This window comes from Oreochromis aureus, linkage group 9 (assembly GCF_013358895.1).
Source record: "Oreochromis aureus strain Israel breed Guangdong linkage group 9, ZZ_aureus, whole genome shotgun sequence".
Classification (NCBI taxonomy): domain Eukaryota; kingdom Metazoa; phylum Chordata; class Actinopteri; order Cichliformes; family Cichlidae; genus Oreochromis; species Oreochromis aureus.
In genome coordinates, this window is record NC_052950.1 from 33,595,644 (window position 1) to 33,617,155 (window position 21,512).

Consider the following 21,512-nt stretch of genomic DNA (forward strand, 5'->3'; position numbering starts at 1 on the left):
GACGCCCTCAGACATCGGTGCGTTGGTGGTTCTTTGTGTCCGGGGGTGGGCGCCCAGGTACACACTGGCTCACTCCTTGGCGGCTGCTTATCGGGACCTGGAGCCTGGGGCTCGCTCGGGCCACCGGAGGTGGGGTGCCTCGGCCTCGGCCCGGGCTCGGTCACTCAGGCACAGCTGGCTGCCGGCGGAGCTCACGGGCACGCCACTGCAACCCCCTGGCTTCTGCTCCCGCGGCTGCTGAGTGACCCCTCATCTGGGTCTCTCCTCAGCTCTTTCTGGGATAGTGGTGCTGCTGCCCTCTGTTGGTCTTCCTTGGTCTCTTGTGTTCTGGGGGCCTCTGGATGTCTGGAGTTTTGATCTCCTCCATACCTGCTTCATGCCCTGGAGGACGGCGCTATGGCTCCCCACACCCTCTAGCAGATCATTACATGAAGGAACCTTTTAAAAACAACAAAAAAACAAGCGCGTCCATGCTCACAGGTGTACACACAGGTGATCACACACACAAACTACACCCTTTTTGGCTCTTACTTCAAAGCACACTGTGCGCTGTCGATCTTACGTGCTGCACAATAATGTTTAATATTTAGTATTTACTGTCATATTCCCTTAGATCATTGTGATGTTGTTTATTACTCTCGTTTTCTTCTGCTTGCTTTCTTTCTTCTTTCTCAACAGGTGATCCAGGTGATCGATATATGTATTTTTTGTCTGCTTAGTCTGTTGGGTTTTTTTTTTTTGCCCCTTTTTCCCCGTCCCTCTTCTCAGCTGTTTTTCTTTCCCTCTTTCTTTTTCCCCTTTCTTTCTCCCAGTCAAGTCTGTCCCGTATTCAGCAAATGAAAATAAAATAAACAATAAAAGGTGAATCAAATGGACCATTACGGCAAGCAGTGGCGGTCCTAGCCTGTTTGGCGCCCTGGGCTAACACTCCGGCCCCTCCCCTTTCAACAGGTTGTGTGTGAGACTTTAAATCATCAAACTGTAAATTTTAAATTGTTATTGATCCCTTTACCCCTAGTCCTAAAGTGTGTATTTATTTTCTTTCTCTTCTGATATTTATTGTTCATTTACTTGCACTGCTGTAACTGGAGCCTCGTCGTCTCGTCTCTCTATATACTGGACTGTATATAGCGGAGATGACAATAAAGTTTACTTTGACCTCAGCAGCGAGCAGGCGCACCGAGGGCTCTCGCGCTCACTTTTCGTGTATAGAATTTTGAAAAAACATCGGTGCAAATTATAAGTCTGTATCATAATGTCTGGTGTTTTCGTGTTTGTTGGTTTGTTTTTATTTTGTTTTATTTTGCGAGTTGGTTATTAGATGCTGCTCCAGCCAGCCAGAGAATCCCCCGCCGCCCCGCCCTCTCCTTCCTGTGCCGCAAGCAGCAGGCGCACCTCGCAAACGGAGGGCGCCCTGACGCCCAGCAAATGGGCGATAGAAAACCGATCGGTGCCTACGACATTCCCAATATGCGCTGGCTGATGTCGGGGCAGCATGAGTACGAGCATTTTTTTTAATTTTTTTTTGCCGATGCCCGTGATGCCGCCCCGGGCAATCGCCCGTGTCGCCCGTATCTAAAACCGCTACTGACGGCAAGGCTGGGATGGTCAATTTGGTAAAGTAAATCCGTTGGGCATCTTTCTTCGCCTTTAGATAATAATTTTGATGGCAAAAGAACCAAACGGGACAGGTTAAAAAAAAACAAACAAACAAAAAAAAAACATATCTGAATAACAAAAAAGCTTAACTTAAGACATGTTAAACATATTTCACGCAGTAAACATTAAAATTTTTACATTTTCAAAGCAATGAGTAACATATTCATACATAATGTATGTAATCATGTCATTCAACAAAGTGAAGTTAACTCTGAACTTTGGTTAACAAACAGAATTCCTGTGAAACTTCCTCAAACCAATGAGCACCATATTTCCTGCATGCTGTATGCACTCATGTTTTCCGAAACATTTTTTGTACTACTTAGCTGTGTTGTTTTTGAAAAAGTTGTTGTATCTCATTAATGTAAGTCTCTCAAAGCGTTCACTTGACAGTCTGTTCCTTCTGGGTGTAAGCACAAGATTGCCGAGGCTAAAAGGCCTTTCGACTGGTGCGCTTGATGGTGTGGCTGTGTTGTACCTCAGTGAAATGGCCTTAATCCTGGGAAACTGGCTAAGAACACCCAGCTCAGACCCAGCATATTTCAAATATTCCATCACCTCTGTTTCAGCAGAGTAGGTACAGTCGTCCTCCTCAAATGAAAAAAAGTCATCAGTGGAGTTAGCAGGGTTCTTGTGATCTTGAGCAGGTTGTTGGTCTTCAAGAGACAACCCACGGCACTCTGTAGTAAGCATTGCCCTAACCATGTCTTTTTTCTCTTCTTCTCTGATCCAGCGTAACTTAAATTTAGGCAAAGTGACTGCAGCCAGGAGAGCTTCTTTATTGTCCATCATTGAGGAAAAGCGCACCTTGATCGCCTATGAGAAAAAAATACATCAGACACTTCACATAAGAGCATGATAAATAAAACAAAAATTTATTTTAGGGTAAGGCTATATATAGATTACCTTAACAATGATATCAGGGAGGGATGCTGTCAGCTTAAGCTCGTCCTGCAGTGCCAGCGTCCTGGATATTAGAATCTCCAGAGTTGGAAGAAGGATTCCAAAATAGCAGTTCTCTTCTCCTTGCAATATGTCTAGTGCAACAGTGAGTGGCTTCAACACGATACAATACTCCTTTAGGAACAGATACTCCCGATCAGTGAAGCATTTGATTCCAAACTGAGTGCAGACAGTATTTAATTCAGCAAGGGGAATGTCAGTGATCCTGGACAGAGCGTGGTGAAATGAATTCCATCGTGTTGAAACAGGTACTATGAGTTTTTTCATGAAAAAATTATCTACCAACTCTGAAGCAACAGAAGAACGGTTTGCTTTTGTCCACATTGCAGAACACTTTGAAGTTGCACTTCTGTAGATGAATTTTGCCTCATTTGCTTGAAGCCATTTCTCAACATCATGAAAAATTAAGTTCAGTGTGTGTGATGCACACCTTAAGTGTGGAGGGAGAGAAAACTGTCCTTCAGATTTTGTGGAGAGGGTCTGCTCAACATCAATAAATGTCACCTCGTCATCTTCTTCCAATTCCTCATCAGAGTCTGATTTTTGGAACATTCTAAAAGCTTTGATAAAATTGGACCTGTTGTCTGTCACGGTGGTTGTCACTTTAGAGTTCAGTCCATAAGCCGAATGTACTTGCTCGATTTCATTGCCGATGACATCATGTGTGTGTCTCCCTCGAACTCTTTTACATGCTAGCGCTGCATGTCCTCGTACAAAAGTAGAAGGATCAATCCAGTGTGCCGTCATTCCGAGAAAACTTTTGTTATGGCTGGTCCAAATGTCAGCAGTCGTGGAAATATATTCCAAACTCTCGAATGTCTCTTTAAGCTCCATTTCCATGTCAGCATAACACTTATCTAAGTAAGCAGAAAACATTTTTCGATCATGCAGTGCTGCTTTTTTGCCACACACAGGTATTTTGTTTAATATGCACCTAAAAGACAGAGACTCTACAGTACGCAGCGGTAGCATCTCTTCCACAACGTAGCCTGCAATCATTTTCTTAAGCTCACCTTCAGACACTTTCTGTGTTGCTGAAGTGAAATCAAGTTTCGTCTGCTTAGCAGGAGTTGCCGCGGTGTTATCCGTGGATGATGAAGATGGCTCACTCAGAAGGCTTTGTCTGTGCTGCCGTGTCAGGTGCTTCAGTAGATTACTCGTGCTATTGACAGCGGCCGATAATTTTTTCTCCCCAGGACATAGCTTACGTATTACCGTAATGTTCTTGTCTGCTTGTTTTAGAAAAGTGAAGTGACGGGAATATTTCCATTTCATAAAACAGGCCCTCGCTTCAGCCGAGTCCGACATCTTCCGCTGTAGAATACGACTATGCAGCAAACTGGCGCGAAATGACGTACAGCTGCACTACAGCGATGTTAAAGCGGCAGAGTTTATTTTTACCTTTAGAAGATAAATTATTGAAATTAAATAATGATTTTCAGCGAGCTTAGTTATTTTACAATGTAACGCAAGTACATTGTAAGTAACTGTATTTAAAATACCTAAAAATGAACAGTAATTAGTTACTCTACTTTTTCAGTGGAAAAGTAATTTAAATACAGTAACGCATTACACCCAACACTGGATACCACTGATTTCCTTTCTGATCCAATACCAAGTAAAATTCAGGGTGGTATCGACGATACTAAACCGATACGATACTTTGTACAAAAACTTATTTTATTTATTTTATCTTAAAACTTAGCGTCATCATGATTACAGGATATCAGACTACTTGTTCTTATCACATAATAAAGCCGAATTCATCATGGCACCTTTAAGTTCAATAATTGCTATGTTCTCTGCCTCATGTAATTAGGATCTGGTGTGTAGGAGCCATTTTTCTTATTTCCCTGTCTTTATCACCACTAGAGGGTTGTATTTCATTTTATGTACTGGTTATGGCAGAGTTCTGTCCAGGTGTTGCTGATGAGAAGGGGCAAACCATTTCCTACTGTGCTTAGTCTACTTACTTGTTGTCTATGTTTAAATGGAAATTTAAATGGACGTTACAAAGGAAATAAATGTACCCTTAGGACCCCTCGATTCAGAGTCTTTCCCTTTTGACGTAAATGGCCTCCTTGACTCTGGTTTCAAACCAGCGTTCCTCCCTGTCCAGGAAGTGTACCTGTGTTCTTGGAGGACAGGCGGGTCCATGGACCAGTCCAGAGCTGAAGACGGTATTTGGGTTCAACTTCCAGTGAAACTGAGGCCACAGCTCAGGACAATAGAAGACTGAAAAATGCTGCCTGGTCTAATGGGTCTCAATCTCTGCGTTCTTTCAGAATTTGTCTTAAACAGCATAAAAGCATGGATCCATCCCACCTTGTATGATGAAAACGTTGATGAACTCTGAGCAAATGAAACAACAACTTTAAAAAATGAATTCCCAAAATTAATTGTTTCGACATCTTAAACACAAAATCATAAGTTTTAATACCTACAGCAAGTTTCAGAAAAAATAAAAGATTTTAAAGACCTTCCAACGTTTTTTCTCAAATATAAAACAGCAGATGGCACTTACATGCATCTTTTATGGGATTGTCTAAAAATATCTAAATTCTGGCTCTGCATCAACAAGAAAATGAACTTGACACTAAAGTCTAAGATCTGTAAAGATCTGGGTCAATTCTTACCACAGATGCTACCTCTGAATAAAAATCTGGACAAAAAGAGATCCACGTTATTAAATAAGCTTATGTTTAATCTCAGGAGATGTGTTATTGAACTGGATTACGGAGCAGCCCCCCTACTGTAACTCAGTGTTACAAGGAAATTTTTAATAACTTTCAGGTCAGATTTTTAATAAGCTGCAGGAACCCTGTTCAGTGTGAGTGGAGAACAGCCAAGTCTCCTCCTCTGACAAACCTCCATCTGTGCCACTGAACACAGTTCATCTGAATCTGACTGTAAACATGTTTCCATTTGTCACTTCAGTCTTTACTCTGAAATACAGGAAATGAAATCACAGCTCAAACTTCTTCATCCAACTGCTGGAACAAAGCGAACCACTCGACATGAACTCTGAAGCAGAACAGTTTAGAAAGCTTAAAATGAGACTAGAGAACCATTTTCATTTATAGTTGCCTCATCAGATCTTTACAGGAGATTCAATCTGAACTCTGTGGAGCCTGATCCCAAGGGTTTTAAGTCTGACCCTGAAACCAGAAGAGGATCTTTCGATCTCTTCAGATTCACTGTGATCCAGTGATGGGAGTGATTTCAGTCCTGAGTGATCACGCTGATGTTTGCACAGAGCAGATAACTTAGTGAATGTTTTGGCACATTGGTAACAGTGAAACAGTTTATTAGTAACGTGGGATCGTTTGTGTTTGAAGTATGAACTGAGATTCCTGAAGCTCTTGTCACACTGGGGCCCGTTCTTCGTACCTCGCTAAGTAAGTTAGCCGGATTTGAATGTTGACGATTTCGCGTGATCTTGGATCGTTCGGTTCTCCGAAGCTCATCTGGGACTTGCTGTCATAGCAACAGATCCGTAAGCGTAAACCTGCTCGGGAGCAGGCTTACTTTATGTAAACAGGATTAGATCGCTGCCACTCAGGTATGTCCGCTGCAGTTATATGAAAGCAAGAGCGATATTTCGCCACTGTTTTACCATAAATAAATATTATCAATGTAACTAAAGATAATGCAGCATTTGATTCTTTTATTGATTTCATACAGATACATACAGGTCATTTCCTAAAAAAGGGAAATGTACTATTAATCATTCTATTACATGTAGTAGATCATGTCAGATGTAATTCATATTTTAGAGTAGTAATAGTAAATTACTACGTGCAATCAAGATGAGAGACCACGACTATAAAAGCGAAGGTGGATTTGGGAAGTCTGTCGCAGCCATGTCCTGTCCGTTTGTACGTGAGCAAGGAAGGTGCAAGATTGATAAGGAGAGTTTACAGAAATAAATATATATATATATATATATATATATATATATATATATATACATATATATATATATATGTATGTATATACATATATATATATATATATACACACACACACACACACACACACACACACACACATACACACATACATACACACATACACATATACACACATACATACATACATATATATATATATATATACATATATATATATATATATATATATATATATATATACATATATATATATATATATATATATATACATATATATATATATATATATATATATATACATACACATATACACATATATACATATATATATATATATATATATATATATATATATATATATATATATATATATATATATATATATATATATATATATATATATATATATATATATATATATATATATATATATATATATATATATATATATATATATATATATATATATATATATATATATATATATATATATATATATATATATATATATATATATATATATATATATATATATATATATATATATATATATATATATATATATATATATATATATATATATATATATATATATATATATATATATATATATATATATATATATATATATATATATATATATATATATATATATATATATATATATATATATATATATATATATATATATATATATATATATATATATATATATATATATATATATATATATATATACATACATATACATACATACATACTTACTGTACTGTATATACTTACTCCCGACTTACTGTGCATGCTTCAGTCACCCTTGCATGGGAACAGGTAAAAGTGATGGAGTATTATGTCAAACGACACACAAAAAACCCCACAATGTCAATAAATGTCACAGTACAAAAAGGGGTGTGACGAGGGGGTGCAGGACCACCACCTGTCTTTATTTGCTCTGCCCTTTTCTTGGTTGCTGTTATAAACGAACAAACAGATTATTCCAGGGTCTCTTGTCATAGACTAAAAGCAATATAAGTGATAAATATTACCATTCTGTGGAATATTCTTATATTTCACTTTTACTTGTTCCCATGTTCTAGTGGGTCCTGTTGTGGCTCTAATGTGAAAGAGGATATGATGTAATATAATATAATGTGGTATAATATAATATCACATGATATAATGTAATATCATGGATCACTTACGAGTTTAATTTGTCAGCAACTTTCTGCCAGCCCTCTCTCCTTGCTTTTGCAGCCTTTGCAGTGTTCCCCTGCGTTTTAATTAAACTCTGAAACTCCTGATATCCCTCAATCAAGAGTTCTTGCTCTGCTGCCGTGAAATACTGTGCGCACTCCTTCGACATCTTCGCCGACCAATCACAGGGTTGCCGATCAATGTTTCTACTATCGATGCGTAGCCCCTTTTAAGCCACCCAGTGATCTCACATTACTTCATCCAGCTATACTAATCGTCAACAACAGGTGTGTTCGGAGAACCGGATTAGCGAGCTCAAAGTTAGCGCGATGATTTGATCTTGGATGTGTCATTTGATCTTGGATGTAGTAAGCGAGGTACGAAGAACGGACCCCGGGTCACAGCTATAGTTTCCTTCCATGTGTGTACGTTCATGCTTGTTTTGATGACCTGATTGTGAGAAGCTTTTGTCACAGTGTCTGCACTTGTATGGTTTCTCTCCTGTGTGGACTCGTTTGTGTGTTTTAAGCCTACTTGCAGTAATGAAAGATGACCCACACTGATCACAGACGTACTTTTTAACCCCGTTTTTATCCGTTATTGTGGGGAAGCTTCTCCCACATTCTTTGCAGTTTTTCAGTTTGTCTCCAGTGTGTTTACATTGATGTCTTTTTAGGCTGTCTTTTCGACTGAAAGTTTTTCCACAAAGGTCACTTTCCCACCACCACAGTGATGACAGGGTTGAGAACTGGATCCATCTGTGTCGCTCTGCTTCTAAACAAAGACACAAAGACAGTGTAAGTCAGTCCTTCAACATTTTTATCCTGAAGGTCGCCTGAAATAAAGAGCATCTCTGCAGACGTCCAATTACATTTTACTGTTTCAGTTAAAAAACTCAGTTTACTGGGCTGCAATAACTACAATACTACCACCATAATACTACAGTAATAGTTGTTTCATGTTACAGCAACATCTGACTGACACTAAGGTACTTCTTTGCTAATATTTGCAGGGTACCAACTAGAGCTGGGCGATAGAATGATAACGATATGTATTGCGAAATAACTTTTTCTCGATAGAAAAATTAAACTATTGCGATAGGCCTCATGTCTCTTGTCCTCTTAAAAAAAAAGAAAGAACAGCCAATCCAAATTAAGTAGCGCAGAGCCAAACCAATCACAGCCGCAGCATCACGTCACGTGACTTGTTACGTACAGCACAAGCTGCACGTGTATTTGTTTGGGAAGCAGCCAGCCGCCGTTCCGCCCGGGCAATGGAGGAAATGAGTGCGCCAACTACAGAAAAATCAACCGAGAGCGTGACCGAAGGTTACCGAAGAGAAAACAGATGATGGTTCCAATGCCGGAGAGATTGTCAAACGGAAGAGCCATAGACGTTCCGTAGTGTGAAGGTATTTCGGCTATTTCAAGTCTGACAAAAAACAGAGTAGCGCACTGTAAATGTGCTGAAAGCAAGTCTGGAAATACAATAAACTGGTGCATGCTCGGTCTCTGACTGAAAGCGCTAATTCGTCATTCGGCTTTTGTCAGACTAAAGTAACTGTTTGAAAAGCTAAGCTATACAACAAGGAGAGATTGAGAATTTCCTTTTAGTTCTCAGTTTATTTGATATTGACAAAAGTTAGTCAATTTTGTCTGTTCTTCTGTAAAACAAACTAAGATTTATTTTTAGAATTAATATTTTGTTTCTAAGTGGAATTGACAATTTAGTGGTCTGTTCTGTTTGTTCTAGTTTGAAACTTAAATGCTTTAGCGGCTGCCTTTTGTGTAGTTTGCAATATTTGCCTTTATTTATCTGAAAAAGTCTCATGTTCCTTAAGTACATCTAACCTGTTGAACTTATTATGGGAAATAAATATTTAAATCAAAACAAGCTGCTGATTATTTCACATTTTACTTGTGAGCAACGGCACATTTAAATCTTACAAATATAGTTATTTGGCTTATATCGTGATATATATCGTTATCGCCTGAAATGAAAAAAACATATCGTGATATGAAAAAATCTTATATCGCCCAGCTCTAGTACCAACACAGTGTTAAACTACTAATGTAACACTGCAGTAATACTAATTTAATACTGCATTAATAACACTGTAACTGTGCAGTTATAACACTCAGCTGACTGAGACACAAGAATAACACTACTACCCCCATGACACTGCAATTATAATATTAAATTAGTATTTTTAACACCAATGTCTAAGACTACTAAAGTTATAAATAAGCATTGATATTACTGCTACAATACTACAATACCATTATTATAGCTGCTTTTCCATGCAGTAGAATTGCTAACATGCTAACACAGTTTAATGAGCAGAGTCGTTCCAAACAGTCAGGCTAAAATGACAAGATAAAAATATAAATACATACCTCACAGTAACTGCACTTGTAGAGTCTCTTTCTGGTGTGGATCTGTTGGTGTTGTCTCAGGTGACGTGGAGATTTAAAAGTCTTCTCACACAGATCACATTTATAAGGTCTCTCCTCAGTGTGGGTAAACATGTGGCGTTGTAACTGTTTGTCTGTTATAAACTGTTTGCCACACTGATCACAGCTGTACACATCATGTCCGGTGTGAATGCGTAGGTGTGCATTTCGGTTCCCTATCTGACCGAAGGTTTTTCCACAAATGTCACAGCTGTATGCCTTAATTCCAGAGTGGGTAACTAGATGCTTCTGTAAGTTGCCACTGTGAGTAAAAGCTCTGCCACACTGATCACAGCTGTACGCTTTAACTCCACTGTGGATGAGCTGGTGTTTTTTTAGAGCATCCTTCCAGGAAAAAGTCTTTCCACACAAGTCACAGCTGAACGGTCTCTCTCCAGTGTGGATGACCTGATGTTTTTTTAGATTAGCCTTCAGAGTAAAACCCTTCCCACACTCGTCACAGGTGTATGTTTTCTCTCTCTTTCTTCTGTGAGGTTTGTCGGCCTCCTGAGAGCGCTGACTTCTCGCTCCATGTTGGTCCTGCAGTGACAGAGATACAAACAGAGGCAGTGAGTGAAATGCAGTCGTGGAACAAACTGAACCTTCAAACTCCCTCCATTAACACTAGTTTTAAACCTGAAGGTGGAGTGTGGTACCAAACACCTTAAAAGATCTCTTATCCCCACCTGCTGGTAGTAGAAACACATTACATCCAACCTGGTGTTAAAAATAATTCATGACTGTTTAAACACTCTAAAATCATTTTCCTTGTTTTCCTTACTTTTACTCACCACATTTAAAAGAAAAACATTGTACTGTCTACTCATTACATTTTCAAAACAGTCTTTTTACTTTTGGTTTGAGGAATTTGAGGGGAGTTATTTCATCACTAAGGGCATCAAACATCAAACCAATTTGAGCCTGAAAAGTAACACATGAAAGACAATCCTGATCGTGTACTAATCACCAGGGTATGAAACATAAAAAGAGATGAAAGAGGCAAAACTGTGAGTCATAGTCAGGAGTTAAAGTGAGACGTTGTTCTTTTTCTTTTTTGCACAGCACCTGAACAAACAGGTAATTTCAAATGCAGCGTTTCTATCAACAAACATCAGCAAACACACAAACTGTTTGTGTGCAGTTTGTCTCACAGTGTGTTGCTGGCTAAAGGTCCAGCTGCTGTACATCACAGGGAGAGAAAAGAAAGAGAGCTAACTTCACTCAGAGATGGAGAAAGATAAGACACACAGGACAGGAGAGGAAGAAGAGAGGTTAGATTTAAAGGGAAGGACTGCTCAGTGGGATTTGATCAACTGCAGATTAAAGCTTACATGTAAGTCCTCATGTGTTGAAATCAGATATTGGGTCTGTACATGTAACATTATGTTTTTTCAGATTCTGAAACTTGGTGCAAAACAATCTGAGGCAGATTAACTGTGCCTCAGATGCAGCCTTTTCCATGCAGTAGAATTGCTAACATGCTAACACAGTTTAATGAACAGAATTGTTCCAAACAGTCAGGCTAAAATGACAAGATACAAATATAAATACAGGGAGTGCAGAATTATTAGGCAAATGAGTATTTTGTCCACATCATCCTCTTCATGCATGTTGTCTTACTCCAAGCTGTATAGGCTCGAAAGCCTACTACCAATTAAGCATATTAGGTGATGTGCATCTCTGTAATGAGAAGGGGTGTGGTCTAATGACATCAACACCCTATATCAGGTGTGCATAATTATTAGGCAACTTCCTTTCCTTTGGCAAAATGGGTCAAAAGAAGGACTTGACAGGCTCAGAAAAGTCAAAAATAGTGAGATATCTTGCAGAGGGATGCAGCAGTCTTAAAACTGCAAAGCTTCTGAAGCGTGATCATCGAACAATCAAGCGCTTTCATTCAAAATAGTCAACAGGGTCGCAAGAAGCGTGTGGAAAACCAAGGCGCAAAATAACTGCCCATGAACTGAGAAAAGTCAAGCGTGCAGCTGCCAAGATGCCACTTGCCACCAGTTTGGCCATATTTCAGAGCTGCAACATCACTGGAGTGCCCAAAAGCACAAGGTGTGCAATACTCAGAGACATGGCCAAGGTAAGAAAGGCTGAAAGACGACCACCACTGAACAAGACACACAAGCTGAAACGTCAAGACTGGGCCAAGAAATATCTCAAGACTGATTTTTCTAAGGTTTTATGGACTGATGAAATGAGAGTGAGTCTTGATGGGCCAGATGGATGGGCCCGTGGCTGGATTGGTAAAGGGCAGAGAGCTCCAGTCCGACTCAGACGCCAGCAAGGTGGAGGTGGAGTACTGGTTTGGGCTGGTATCATCAAAGATGAGCTTGTGGGGCCTTTTCGGGTTGAGGATGGAGTCAAGCTCAACTCCCAGTCCTACTGCCAGTTTCTGGAAGACACCTTCTTCAAGCAGTGGTACAGGAAGAAGTCTGCATCCTTCAAGAAAAACATGATTTTCATGCAGGACAATGCTCCATCACACGCATCCAAGTACTCCACAGCGTGGCTGGCAAGAAAGGGTATAAAAAAAGAAAAACTAATGACATGGCCTCCTTGTTCACCTGATCTGAACCCCATTGAGAACCTGTGGTCCATCATCAAATGTGAAATTTACAAGGAGGGAAAACAGTACACCTCTCTGAACAGTGTCTGGGAGGCTGTGGTTGCTGCTGCACGCAATGTTGATGGTGAACAGATCAAAACACTGACAGAATCCATGGATGGCAGGCTTTTGAGTGTCCTTGCAAAGAAAGGTGGCTATATTGGTCGCTGATTTGTTTTTGTTTGTTTTTGAATGTCAGAAATGTATATTTGTGAATGTGGAGATGTTATATTGGTTTCACTGGTAAAATAAATCATTGAAATGGGTATATATTTGTTTTTGTTAAGTTGCCTAATAATCATGCACAGTAATAGTCACCTGCACACACAGATATCCCCCTAAAATAGCTAAAACTAAAACAAACTAAAACTACTTCCAAAAACATTCAGCTTTGATATTAATGAGTTTTTTGGGTTCATTGAGAACATGGTTGTTGTTCAATAATAAAATTATTCCTCAAAAATACAACTTGCCTAATAATTCTGCACTCCCTGTACATACCTCACAATAAGTGCGCTTGGTGAGTCTCTTTCTGGTGTGGATCTGTTGGTGTTTTCTCAGGTAATGTGGAGATTTAAAAGTCTTCTCACACAGGTCACATTTATAAGGTCTCTCCTCAGTGTGGGTAAACATGTGGCGTTGTAACTGTTTGTCTGTTATAAACTGTTTGCCACACTGATCACAGCAGTACACATGTCCGGTGTGAATGCGTAGGTGTCTATTTCGGTTCCCTATCCGGTTGAAGGTTTTTCCACAAATGTCACAGCTGTATGCTTTAATTCCAGAGTGGGTAACTAGATGCTTCTGTAATTGGCCACTTTGAGTAAAAGCTCTGCCACACTGATCACAGCTGTACGCTTTAACTCCACTGTGGATGAGTTGGTGTCTTTTTAGGGAACCCTTCCAGGAAAAAGTCTTTCCACACAAGTCACAGCTGAACGGTCTCTCTCCCGTGTGGATCAGCTGATGCTGCTTCAGTGAAGTCTTCAAAGTAAAATCCTTCCCACACTCGTCACAGGTGTATGTTTTCTCTCTCTTTCTTCTGTGAGGTTTGTCGGCCTCCTGAGAGCGCTGACTTCTTGCTCCATGTTGGTCCTGCAGTGACAGAGATACAAACAGAGGCAGTGAGTGAAATGCAGTCGTTGTACAAACTGAACTTTCAAACTCCCTCCATTAACACTAGTTTTAAACCTGAAGGTGGAGTGTGGCACCAAACACCTTAAAGGTCTCTTATCCCCACCTGCTGGTAGTTCTAACACATTACATCCAACCTGGTGTTAAAAATAATTCATGACTGTTTAAACACTCTAAAATCTTTTTTCTTATTTTCCTTACTTTTACTCACCACATTAAAAAAGAATAAAACATATCTGTATTTTTTACTCATTACATTTTCAAAACAGACTTTTTACTTTTGGTTTGAGGAATTTGAGGGGAGTTATTTCATCACTAAGGGCATCAAACTGATTTGAGCCTGAAAAATAACACATGAAAGACAATCCTGATCGTGTACTAATCACCAGGGTATGAAACATAAAAAGAGATGAAAGAGGCAAAACTGTGAGTCATAGTCAAAGTGAGACGTTGTTCTTCTTTCTTTTTTGCACAGCACCTGAACAAACAGGTAATTTCAAATGCAGCGTTTCTATCAACAAACATCAGCAAACACACAAACTGTTTGTGTGCAGTTTGTCTCACAGTGTGTTGCTGGCTAAATTCCAGCTGCTGTACATCACAGCGAGAGAAAAGAAAGAGAGCTAACTTCACTCAGAGATGGAGAAAGATGAGACACACAGGACAGGAGAGGAAGAAGAGAGGTTAGATTTAAAGGGAAGGACTGCTCAGTGGGGATTTGATCAACTGCAGATTAAAGCTTACATGCAAGTCCTCATGTGTTGAAATCAGGTATTGGGTCTGTACATGGACATTGTGTTTTTTCAGATTGTGAAACATGCTGCAAAACAATCAGAGGCAGATTAACTGTGTTATTTAAAGACTGCATGAAGATCCTCTGCAGGTTAGTGCAGGATAAACAGGTTAGTTTGCTGAACTGTGATGGATTTAAAGTAAAGAACAGTGTGTGACTGGTGCACTGTGACTGTGGTGCTCATGTCAGAGTTAGATTACATCAAGTGTAGCAGAGATTCATTTAAACTGAAGCTCATGATGCTGACATTCATTCACTGAGTTCCACCTTCATACCAACAGTATAGTGTCTAATATAAAGACAGTGTACTGTCAGTGTAGAGGATGGAAATCAGCCAGGACAGCTCATGAAACATCTGCTGACATCTGGTTGAATTCAGTTGTGTACATCCACAGAGAGCAGCAGGTCAGCTGATCACAGCCTGTACTTTAAGAAAATCTACTGGAGCTCTCAATAGAAATTATTGTGAGCTGTGACTCTTTTCCCCACGCTGAGCAACTACAGCTGATTTTAGGGTTCCCACCTGCTCAATCCCACTTTAACCTCTTCCCTGCTCATGTTCCTGTTTAGAGGCAAAGTCACCCTCTACAGTGTAGGCAACAGAAAATACACATATGTTTTATTTTCCTTCATTTTCTACTTAACTGATTCAAACAGAGTACCTTTATTACAAATAAATAGTTTGTACTTCATTTACTAATCTTATTTTGACATTACATTAATAAAGCACAAGGTTCAGTTAGCTTTGGATAAAAACGTGGTTAAAATGTTCATCAAGGAGCTACTTTTACTTTCTTACTCTCATTACATTTCAGAGCCTGTACTTTTTCACTGTTACTTAAGTAAAGAAGTTGAATGAATACTTTTACTGAAGTATTTCATAACACTAGTATCTGTACTTCTACTTAAGTATAGAGTAAATGTACTTTTGCCTCCTCTGATTATTTCTATAACATCATTTATATCAGTGATGGCCAAATGAAGCTTTCTGAAACATTGAAGCTTGTATTGAAAAAGGTTCATTACTCAAAGCTTTTCAACACAGTCCTCTTTGGTGACATCTGCTGGCCAAACATATGAAGAGCAGCTTGAATCTACAAATTATAATAAAGAGCTTCATTATAATTGCCCACTCTACAGAGCTCAGCTGACAGCTTCTGTTTAATATCATGTGACAGTTCTGTCTGATATTGGGCTGCTGTTGTGGTGCTTTGAACATGTATTTCTGGGGATGATGAAAAAAATGTTTTGTCTATTTGATTAATACATATTTTTTTATGAATAAACCTTCCTTATTTTAACATGTGCTGTGGTGTGGTCTCTAAAAAACAACATAATGTATAATAAAATACAACACAGTCATATAACAGGTTGGGAGTATGAGAGTTTTAGACGTGACTGATTATTTGGTGAAACTGTGATATTTTCCTCACCTTCTGTGTTGAGCTCATTGTTTCCTCTGTAGTGACTCAGCTGAGTCCAGATGGCTGAAAATGTTCCTCTGCTGCTCCGTCAGACTCTTCTCCTCCTGCTGATCAGCTGGGACACAAAACAGATCTTTGTTAGGCTCCACACTGCACTGAAGAGTCAAAGTGTCTCATATGTTCATCTGACAACACAAAGTACAAATTTCACTCTGATTGCTTGTAGAAATCTTGTCAGACGTGTTGTGCTGCAAAGTGAGGGAACTCTCTCACTCACTTATACTTCAGGAGTAACTTTGTGACATTGGCTCTAATATTCTAAGCAGCCCTTTACTATGACAGGGCCAGAAAGTCAGATTTGAAGGTTTGGGAGAAGGACCATGTTAAAGGTGGATTGGGGTTTATACACTTTGTTATGATACAGGTAAGGCTGTAAGAGCCTGAGAAGGTGTCCTGAATGAAGCTCTAAAACCAGTTTTCAGCTAACGACTCTGCTTCAGTCTGGAAAACAGCAACTACAAGTTTAAAGACTCCATCAACAATTCACACCCAGCCAACAGCCTGAACAGCTCCTCCTGTGGTTTCCACAAACAGGGACAGACCTGTTACTCCTCCACCCCACACTTTCAACTCCTTCAGCCCCCCAGTCCCATCACCTCCACTATTCCTACAAGTTGGACTCTGTGCAGCCATTCCCCAACTCTCTGTGAACGGTACTGTCCCGATTCTTTGATGTTGGGCTGAGAACAAAAAAACATTACTCAGATCTTGTCCAGTCAACAACAATTATTTATTAAGCACATATGTGGGAGATGTACACGACACCACCCTCAGCGTAGTCCAGTAGATCTCAAAGAGGAAGCACTTCGATATCCAGTTTTATATGTCAGGGTTCACGCCCCTTCATGCGTAAGCAGATAACATAACATGCGCCAGTGACGGTGAGTGACAGTTGTCTGCAACTCCTTTTATAGTATTGATGTTTGTTCCTCACTAACGGTTTCAACACTCTCTCACCCCCATCTGTTTCCTGTTTCTCGTTGTGAGGCCCCATGATCGTATATGACACATCCTGAGTCCATCCTGTTCTAATCTGCACAGGCACGTATGCAGTTACAAGCAAAACACTACTTTAAATGTCTTCCAGTTTAAACCTTCTATCACCTCTTGATTAATATGGCACTTATTTAATATTGCAACATTTATATTTCCCACAGTACTGATGGTCATTGATCAGTGGTTTCAGTGCTTTCCTTCCTGCTTTGACTGCAGCTGTGTTTGACACAGGAAGACATTATTACATTCTTCACGATTATACTTTATTCTTTTTGGGGGAAGTGCAGCTTTAAACCTTCACACAATTCAAGTCAACCCAACAAATCAATCTGAACGATCACAGGTGGGAAAAACTTCTGTAGATAAAATAAAATAAAACCCAACATTCAATCCACAACATGATTAAAAACATGATTCTCCCAAATCACCAAGAGCTGCACATTAACCAGCACAATGTATTTTATTCTCTGTGCTTTCAAATATGAACACTGTTTACTTCGATCAAGACTAAATAATATTTTTTATATTCTTAACATATCTGTTAATTCAGTCGAAGCTGGTCTTTATTTTGAAATCAGGTGTCCGCGTATCCTGCCGTAATACTTAGAATACAAAGGAAACACAAAACATGGTGGAGGCTGACTTGACTTTGATTCTCAAACTGGCGGCTGGGTTGACACCAGTAGCATGTTGAGCTAATGATTAGTTGGTGTTTTTCTCCAAACACTCTCTCACTCTTCTCTCAACGTGTTCACAATAAACTGTGAACAGACACCGAGGAGAGCAGCAGAAGACCTCATTCAGGAGCTAAACTCAACATGAACTGAACTCACAGTAAAGTTAGCTCGGTGCTTACCTTTAGATGAGCCCACAAACCGAGAGAAACTCCGCGATGAAGCTGGAACTCTTTCCAAACACAGGAAACAGATCAGGGAGCAGAGACCCACGTGGTTCACGCTGATCTCAGCTACGATCCAGGAGACAAGGGTGGGCAGATCGATACAGATATCGATCCAAACGTTGGTTTAGTTTGTTTTGTCATCCAAATTCACTATTTTACTCACTTTGGGTGGATAAAAAAAATAGCTCCGTCCGTCATACAGGTGTTGTGCCCAAAAGTGATTGTCTGCCAGAAACTGATTGCCGTCCGCGGGAGCGCGCGCAGCTGCTTAAAGCTGCAGCGCCCGGATTACTTGCGTTGCCAGCTACTTCCGTGCAACTGATATAACGTAGGGGGAAGAAAAACCCCAAACACATTTATGCCTTTGTTATTAGGCAAAGGTATGCATTTATGGAACTTTAACGTTTCTTGTAACCGAATTATGACGCTTGTCAGAAGTTTGCTTTCATCGTGTAGCGCTGTCACGAATGACTACACGCATCACGATGGAATAATTAATGCCTACAGGTTTAGTATGTCTAATCTCGTTATTCGTATTTGTTATAAGACTGTCGAATAGTAGTTAAAACAACAAAGACCTATTGTGCCAGTATCACCATGACTCTTTCTTCTTTGTTCAGAATAACGTCTGAGAACATGGCATTTTAGCGCTACCAAAAATATTTCGGCTTCAAACTTGTTGGATATATTCCAGAAGGGTTACATGTGATATATTATATCCCAAAAACTCTCCAAGAACTGCTGAATGACTTGTACAGGAACAATAAAACTGATAATATGCAATTTCCAACCTACCAAAAAGTGATTGTGGTCTATAACTTGTCACTGAAATACTATTTCTGCTTCAAACTTGCTGGATGTCATTCAGAAGGGTCCTATGTCAAATATTACATCTCAAATAGTCCCTCAGAACTGCTGAATAACCTTTAAGGGAACAATAAAACTGACAATATGCAATTTTCAACCTGCCAAAAAGTGATTGTGGACTATAACTTGTCACTGAAACAATATTTCTGCATCAGACTTGTTGGGTATCATCCAAAAGGATCATATGTGGCACATCATATCCCAAACAGTCTCTAAGAAATCCTGAATAACCTTTAAGGGAACAATAAAACTAATAATATGCAATTTTCAAGCTGCCAAAAAGTGATTGTGGACTATAACTTGTCACTGAAACAATATTTCTGCATCAAACTTGTTGGGTATCATCCAAAAGGGTTATATGTGACACATTATATCTCCATCAGTCTCTAAGGACTGCTGAATAACTTTTAAAGGAACATTAACGTTGATAATATGCCATTTTTGACCTGCCAAAAAGTGATTGTGGACTATAACTTGTCACTGAAACAATATTTCGGCTTCAAACTTGTTGGATATATTCCAGAAGGGTTACATGTGATATATTATATCCCAAAAACTCTCCAAGAACTGCTGAATGACTTGTACAGGAACAATAAAACTGATAATATGCAATTTCCAACCTACCAAAAAGTGATTGTGGTCTATAACTTGTCACTGAAATACTATTTCTGCTTCAAACTTGCTGGATGTCATTCAGAAGGGTCCTATGTCAAATATTACATCTCAAATAGTCCCTCAGAACTGCTGAATAACCTTTAAGGGAACAATAAAACTGACAATATGCAATTTTCAACCTGCCAAAAAGTGATTGTGGACTATAACTTGTCACTGAAACAATATTTCTGCATCAGACTTGTTGGGTATCATCCAAAAGGATCATATGTGGCACATCATATCCCAAACAGTCTCTAGGAAATCCTGAATAACCTTTAAGGGAACAATAAAACTAATAATATGCAATTTTCAAGCTGCCAAAAAGTGATTGCCGCCTATATCTTGTCACTGAAACAATATTTCTGCTTCAAACTTGTTGGGTATCATCGAGAAGGGCTATACAGCGGGGCAAAAAAGTATTTAGTCAGCCACCGATTGTGCAAGTGCCCCCACCTAAAATGATGACAGAGGCCAGTAATTTGCACCAGAGGTACACGTCAACTGTGAGAGACAGAATGTGAAAAAAAAATCCATGAATACACATGGTAGGATTTGTAAAGAATTTATTCGTAAATCAGGGTGGCAAATAAGTATTTGGTCAATAACAAAAATACAGCTCAATACTTTGTATAGGTCTCAATACTTTACTATAGGTCTTTACCAGGTTTGCACACACAGTTGCTGGTATTTTGGCCCATTCCTCCATGCAGATCTTCTCGAGAGCAGTGATGTTTTGGGGCTGTCGCCGAGCAACACGGACTTTCAACTCCCGCCACAGATTTTCTACGGGGTTGAGGTCTGGAGACTGGCTAGGCCACTCCAGGACTTTCATATGCTTCTTACGGAGCCACTCCTTTGTTGCCCGGGCGGTGTGTTTTGGATCATTGTCATGTTGGAAGACCCAGCCGCGTTTCATCTTCAAAGTTCTCACTGATGGAAGGAGGTTTTGGCTCAAAATCTCACGATACATGGCCCCATTCATTCTGTCCTTAACACGGATCAGTCGTCCTGTCCCCTTGGCAGAAAAACAGCCCCATAGCATGATGTTTCCACCCCATGCTTCACAGTAGGTATGGTGTTCTTGGGATGCAACTCAGTATTCTTCGTCCCTCCAAACACGACGAGTTGAGTTTATACCAAAAGTTCTACTTTGGTTTCATCTGACCACATGACATTCTCCCAATCCTCTGCTGTATCATCCATGTGCTCTCTGGCAAACTTCAGACGGGCCTGGACATGCACTGGCTTCAGCAGCGGAACACGTCTGGCACTGCGGGATCTGATTCCCTGCCGTTTTAGTGTGTTACTGATGGTGACCTTTGTTACTTTGGTCCCAGCTCTCTGCAGGTCATTCACCAGGTCCCCCGTGTGGTTCTGGGATCTTTGCTCACCCGTTCTCATGATCATTTTGACCCCACGGGATGAGATCTTGCGTGGAGCCCCAGATCGTGGGAGATTATCAGTGGTCTTGTATGTCTTCCATTTTCTGATGATTGCTCCCACAGTTGATTTTTTCACACCAAGCTGGTCTTGGCCCTGGCGGAGTTTGGAGTCTGACTGTTTGAGGCTGTGGACAGGTGTCTTTTATACAGATGATGAGTTTGAACAGGTGCCATTCATACAGGTAACGAGTGGGGGACAGAAAAGCGTCTTACAGAAGACGTTACAGGTCTGTGGGAGCCAGAGATTTTCCATGTTTGAGGTGACCAAATACTTATTTGCCACCCTGATTTACGAATAAATTCTTTACAAATCCTACCATGTGTATTCATGGATTTTTTTTTCACATTCTGTCTCTCACAGTTGACGTGTACCTCTGGTGCAAATTACTGGCCTCTGTCATCATTTTAGGTGGGGGCACTTGCACAATTGGTGGCTGACTAAATACT

General features: G+C 39.8%; 2 protein-coding genes across 3 annotated transcripts; both read right to left on the bottom strand.

The window, feature by feature from the left end:
* Positions 1–1,620: 1,620 nt before the first annotated feature.
* On the bottom strand, positions 1,621–5,858 carry LOC120441678. The gene is made up of 2 exons (XM_039616908.1): positions 2,566–5,858; positions 1,621–2,475 (listed from the first exon to the last, which is right to left on the bottom strand). Exons 1-2 carry the CDS (start codon positions 3,928–3,930, stop codon positions 1,978–1,980), a joined length of 1,863 nt encoding a protein of 620 aa, XP_039472842.1. The 5' UTR covers positions 3,931–5,858; the 3' UTR covers positions 1,621–1,977.
* A 2,314-nt stretch (positions 5,859–8,172) lies between these two features.
* On the bottom strand, positions 8,173–16,175 carry LOC120441695 (zinc finger protein 883-like). 2 transcript variants are annotated; one of them, XM_039616959.1, is made up of 4 exons: positions 16,155–16,175; positions 13,296–13,889; positions 10,124–10,720; positions 8,173–8,498 (listed from the first exon to the last, which is right to left on the bottom strand). In XM_039616959.1, exons 1-4 carry the CDS (start codon positions 16,170–16,172, stop codon positions 8,400–8,402), a joined length of 1,308 nt encoding a protein of 435 aa, XP_039472893.1. In that variant the 5' UTR covers positions 16,173–16,175; the 3' UTR covers positions 8,173–8,399. The 2 variants fall into 2 exon arrangements, with proteins under 2 accessions (XP_039472893.1, XP_039472892.1); XM_039616958.1 differs by having other exon boundaries at positions 8,173–8,501.
* Between the last annotated feature and the right edge of the window lie 5,337 nt (positions 16,176–21,512).

What these genes read in the sequence shown, in the direction of transcription:
- LOC120441678 (XM_039616908.1), bottom strand. Translation starts at nt 3,930, where the DNA reads ATGTCGGACTCGGCTGAAGCGAGGGCCTGTTTTATGAAATGGAAATAT. An exon ending in TCCCTGATATCATTGTTAAG is followed by an intron (nt 2,476 to 2,565) that starts GTAATCTATATA and finishes TTTTTCTCATAG; the next exon opens with GCGATCAAGGTGCGCTTTTC.
- LOC120441695 (XM_039616958.1), bottom strand. An exon ending in CCAAGCGCACTTATTGTGAG is followed by an intron (nt 10,721 to 13,295) that starts GTATGTACAGGG and finishes CTGTCACTGCAG; the next exon opens with GACCAACATGGAGCGAGAAG. An exon ending in ACAAGTGCAGTTACTGTGAG is followed by an intron (nt 8,502 to 10,123) that starts GTATGTATTTAT and finishes GTCTTTGTTTAG; the next exon opens with AAGCAGAGCGACACAGATGG.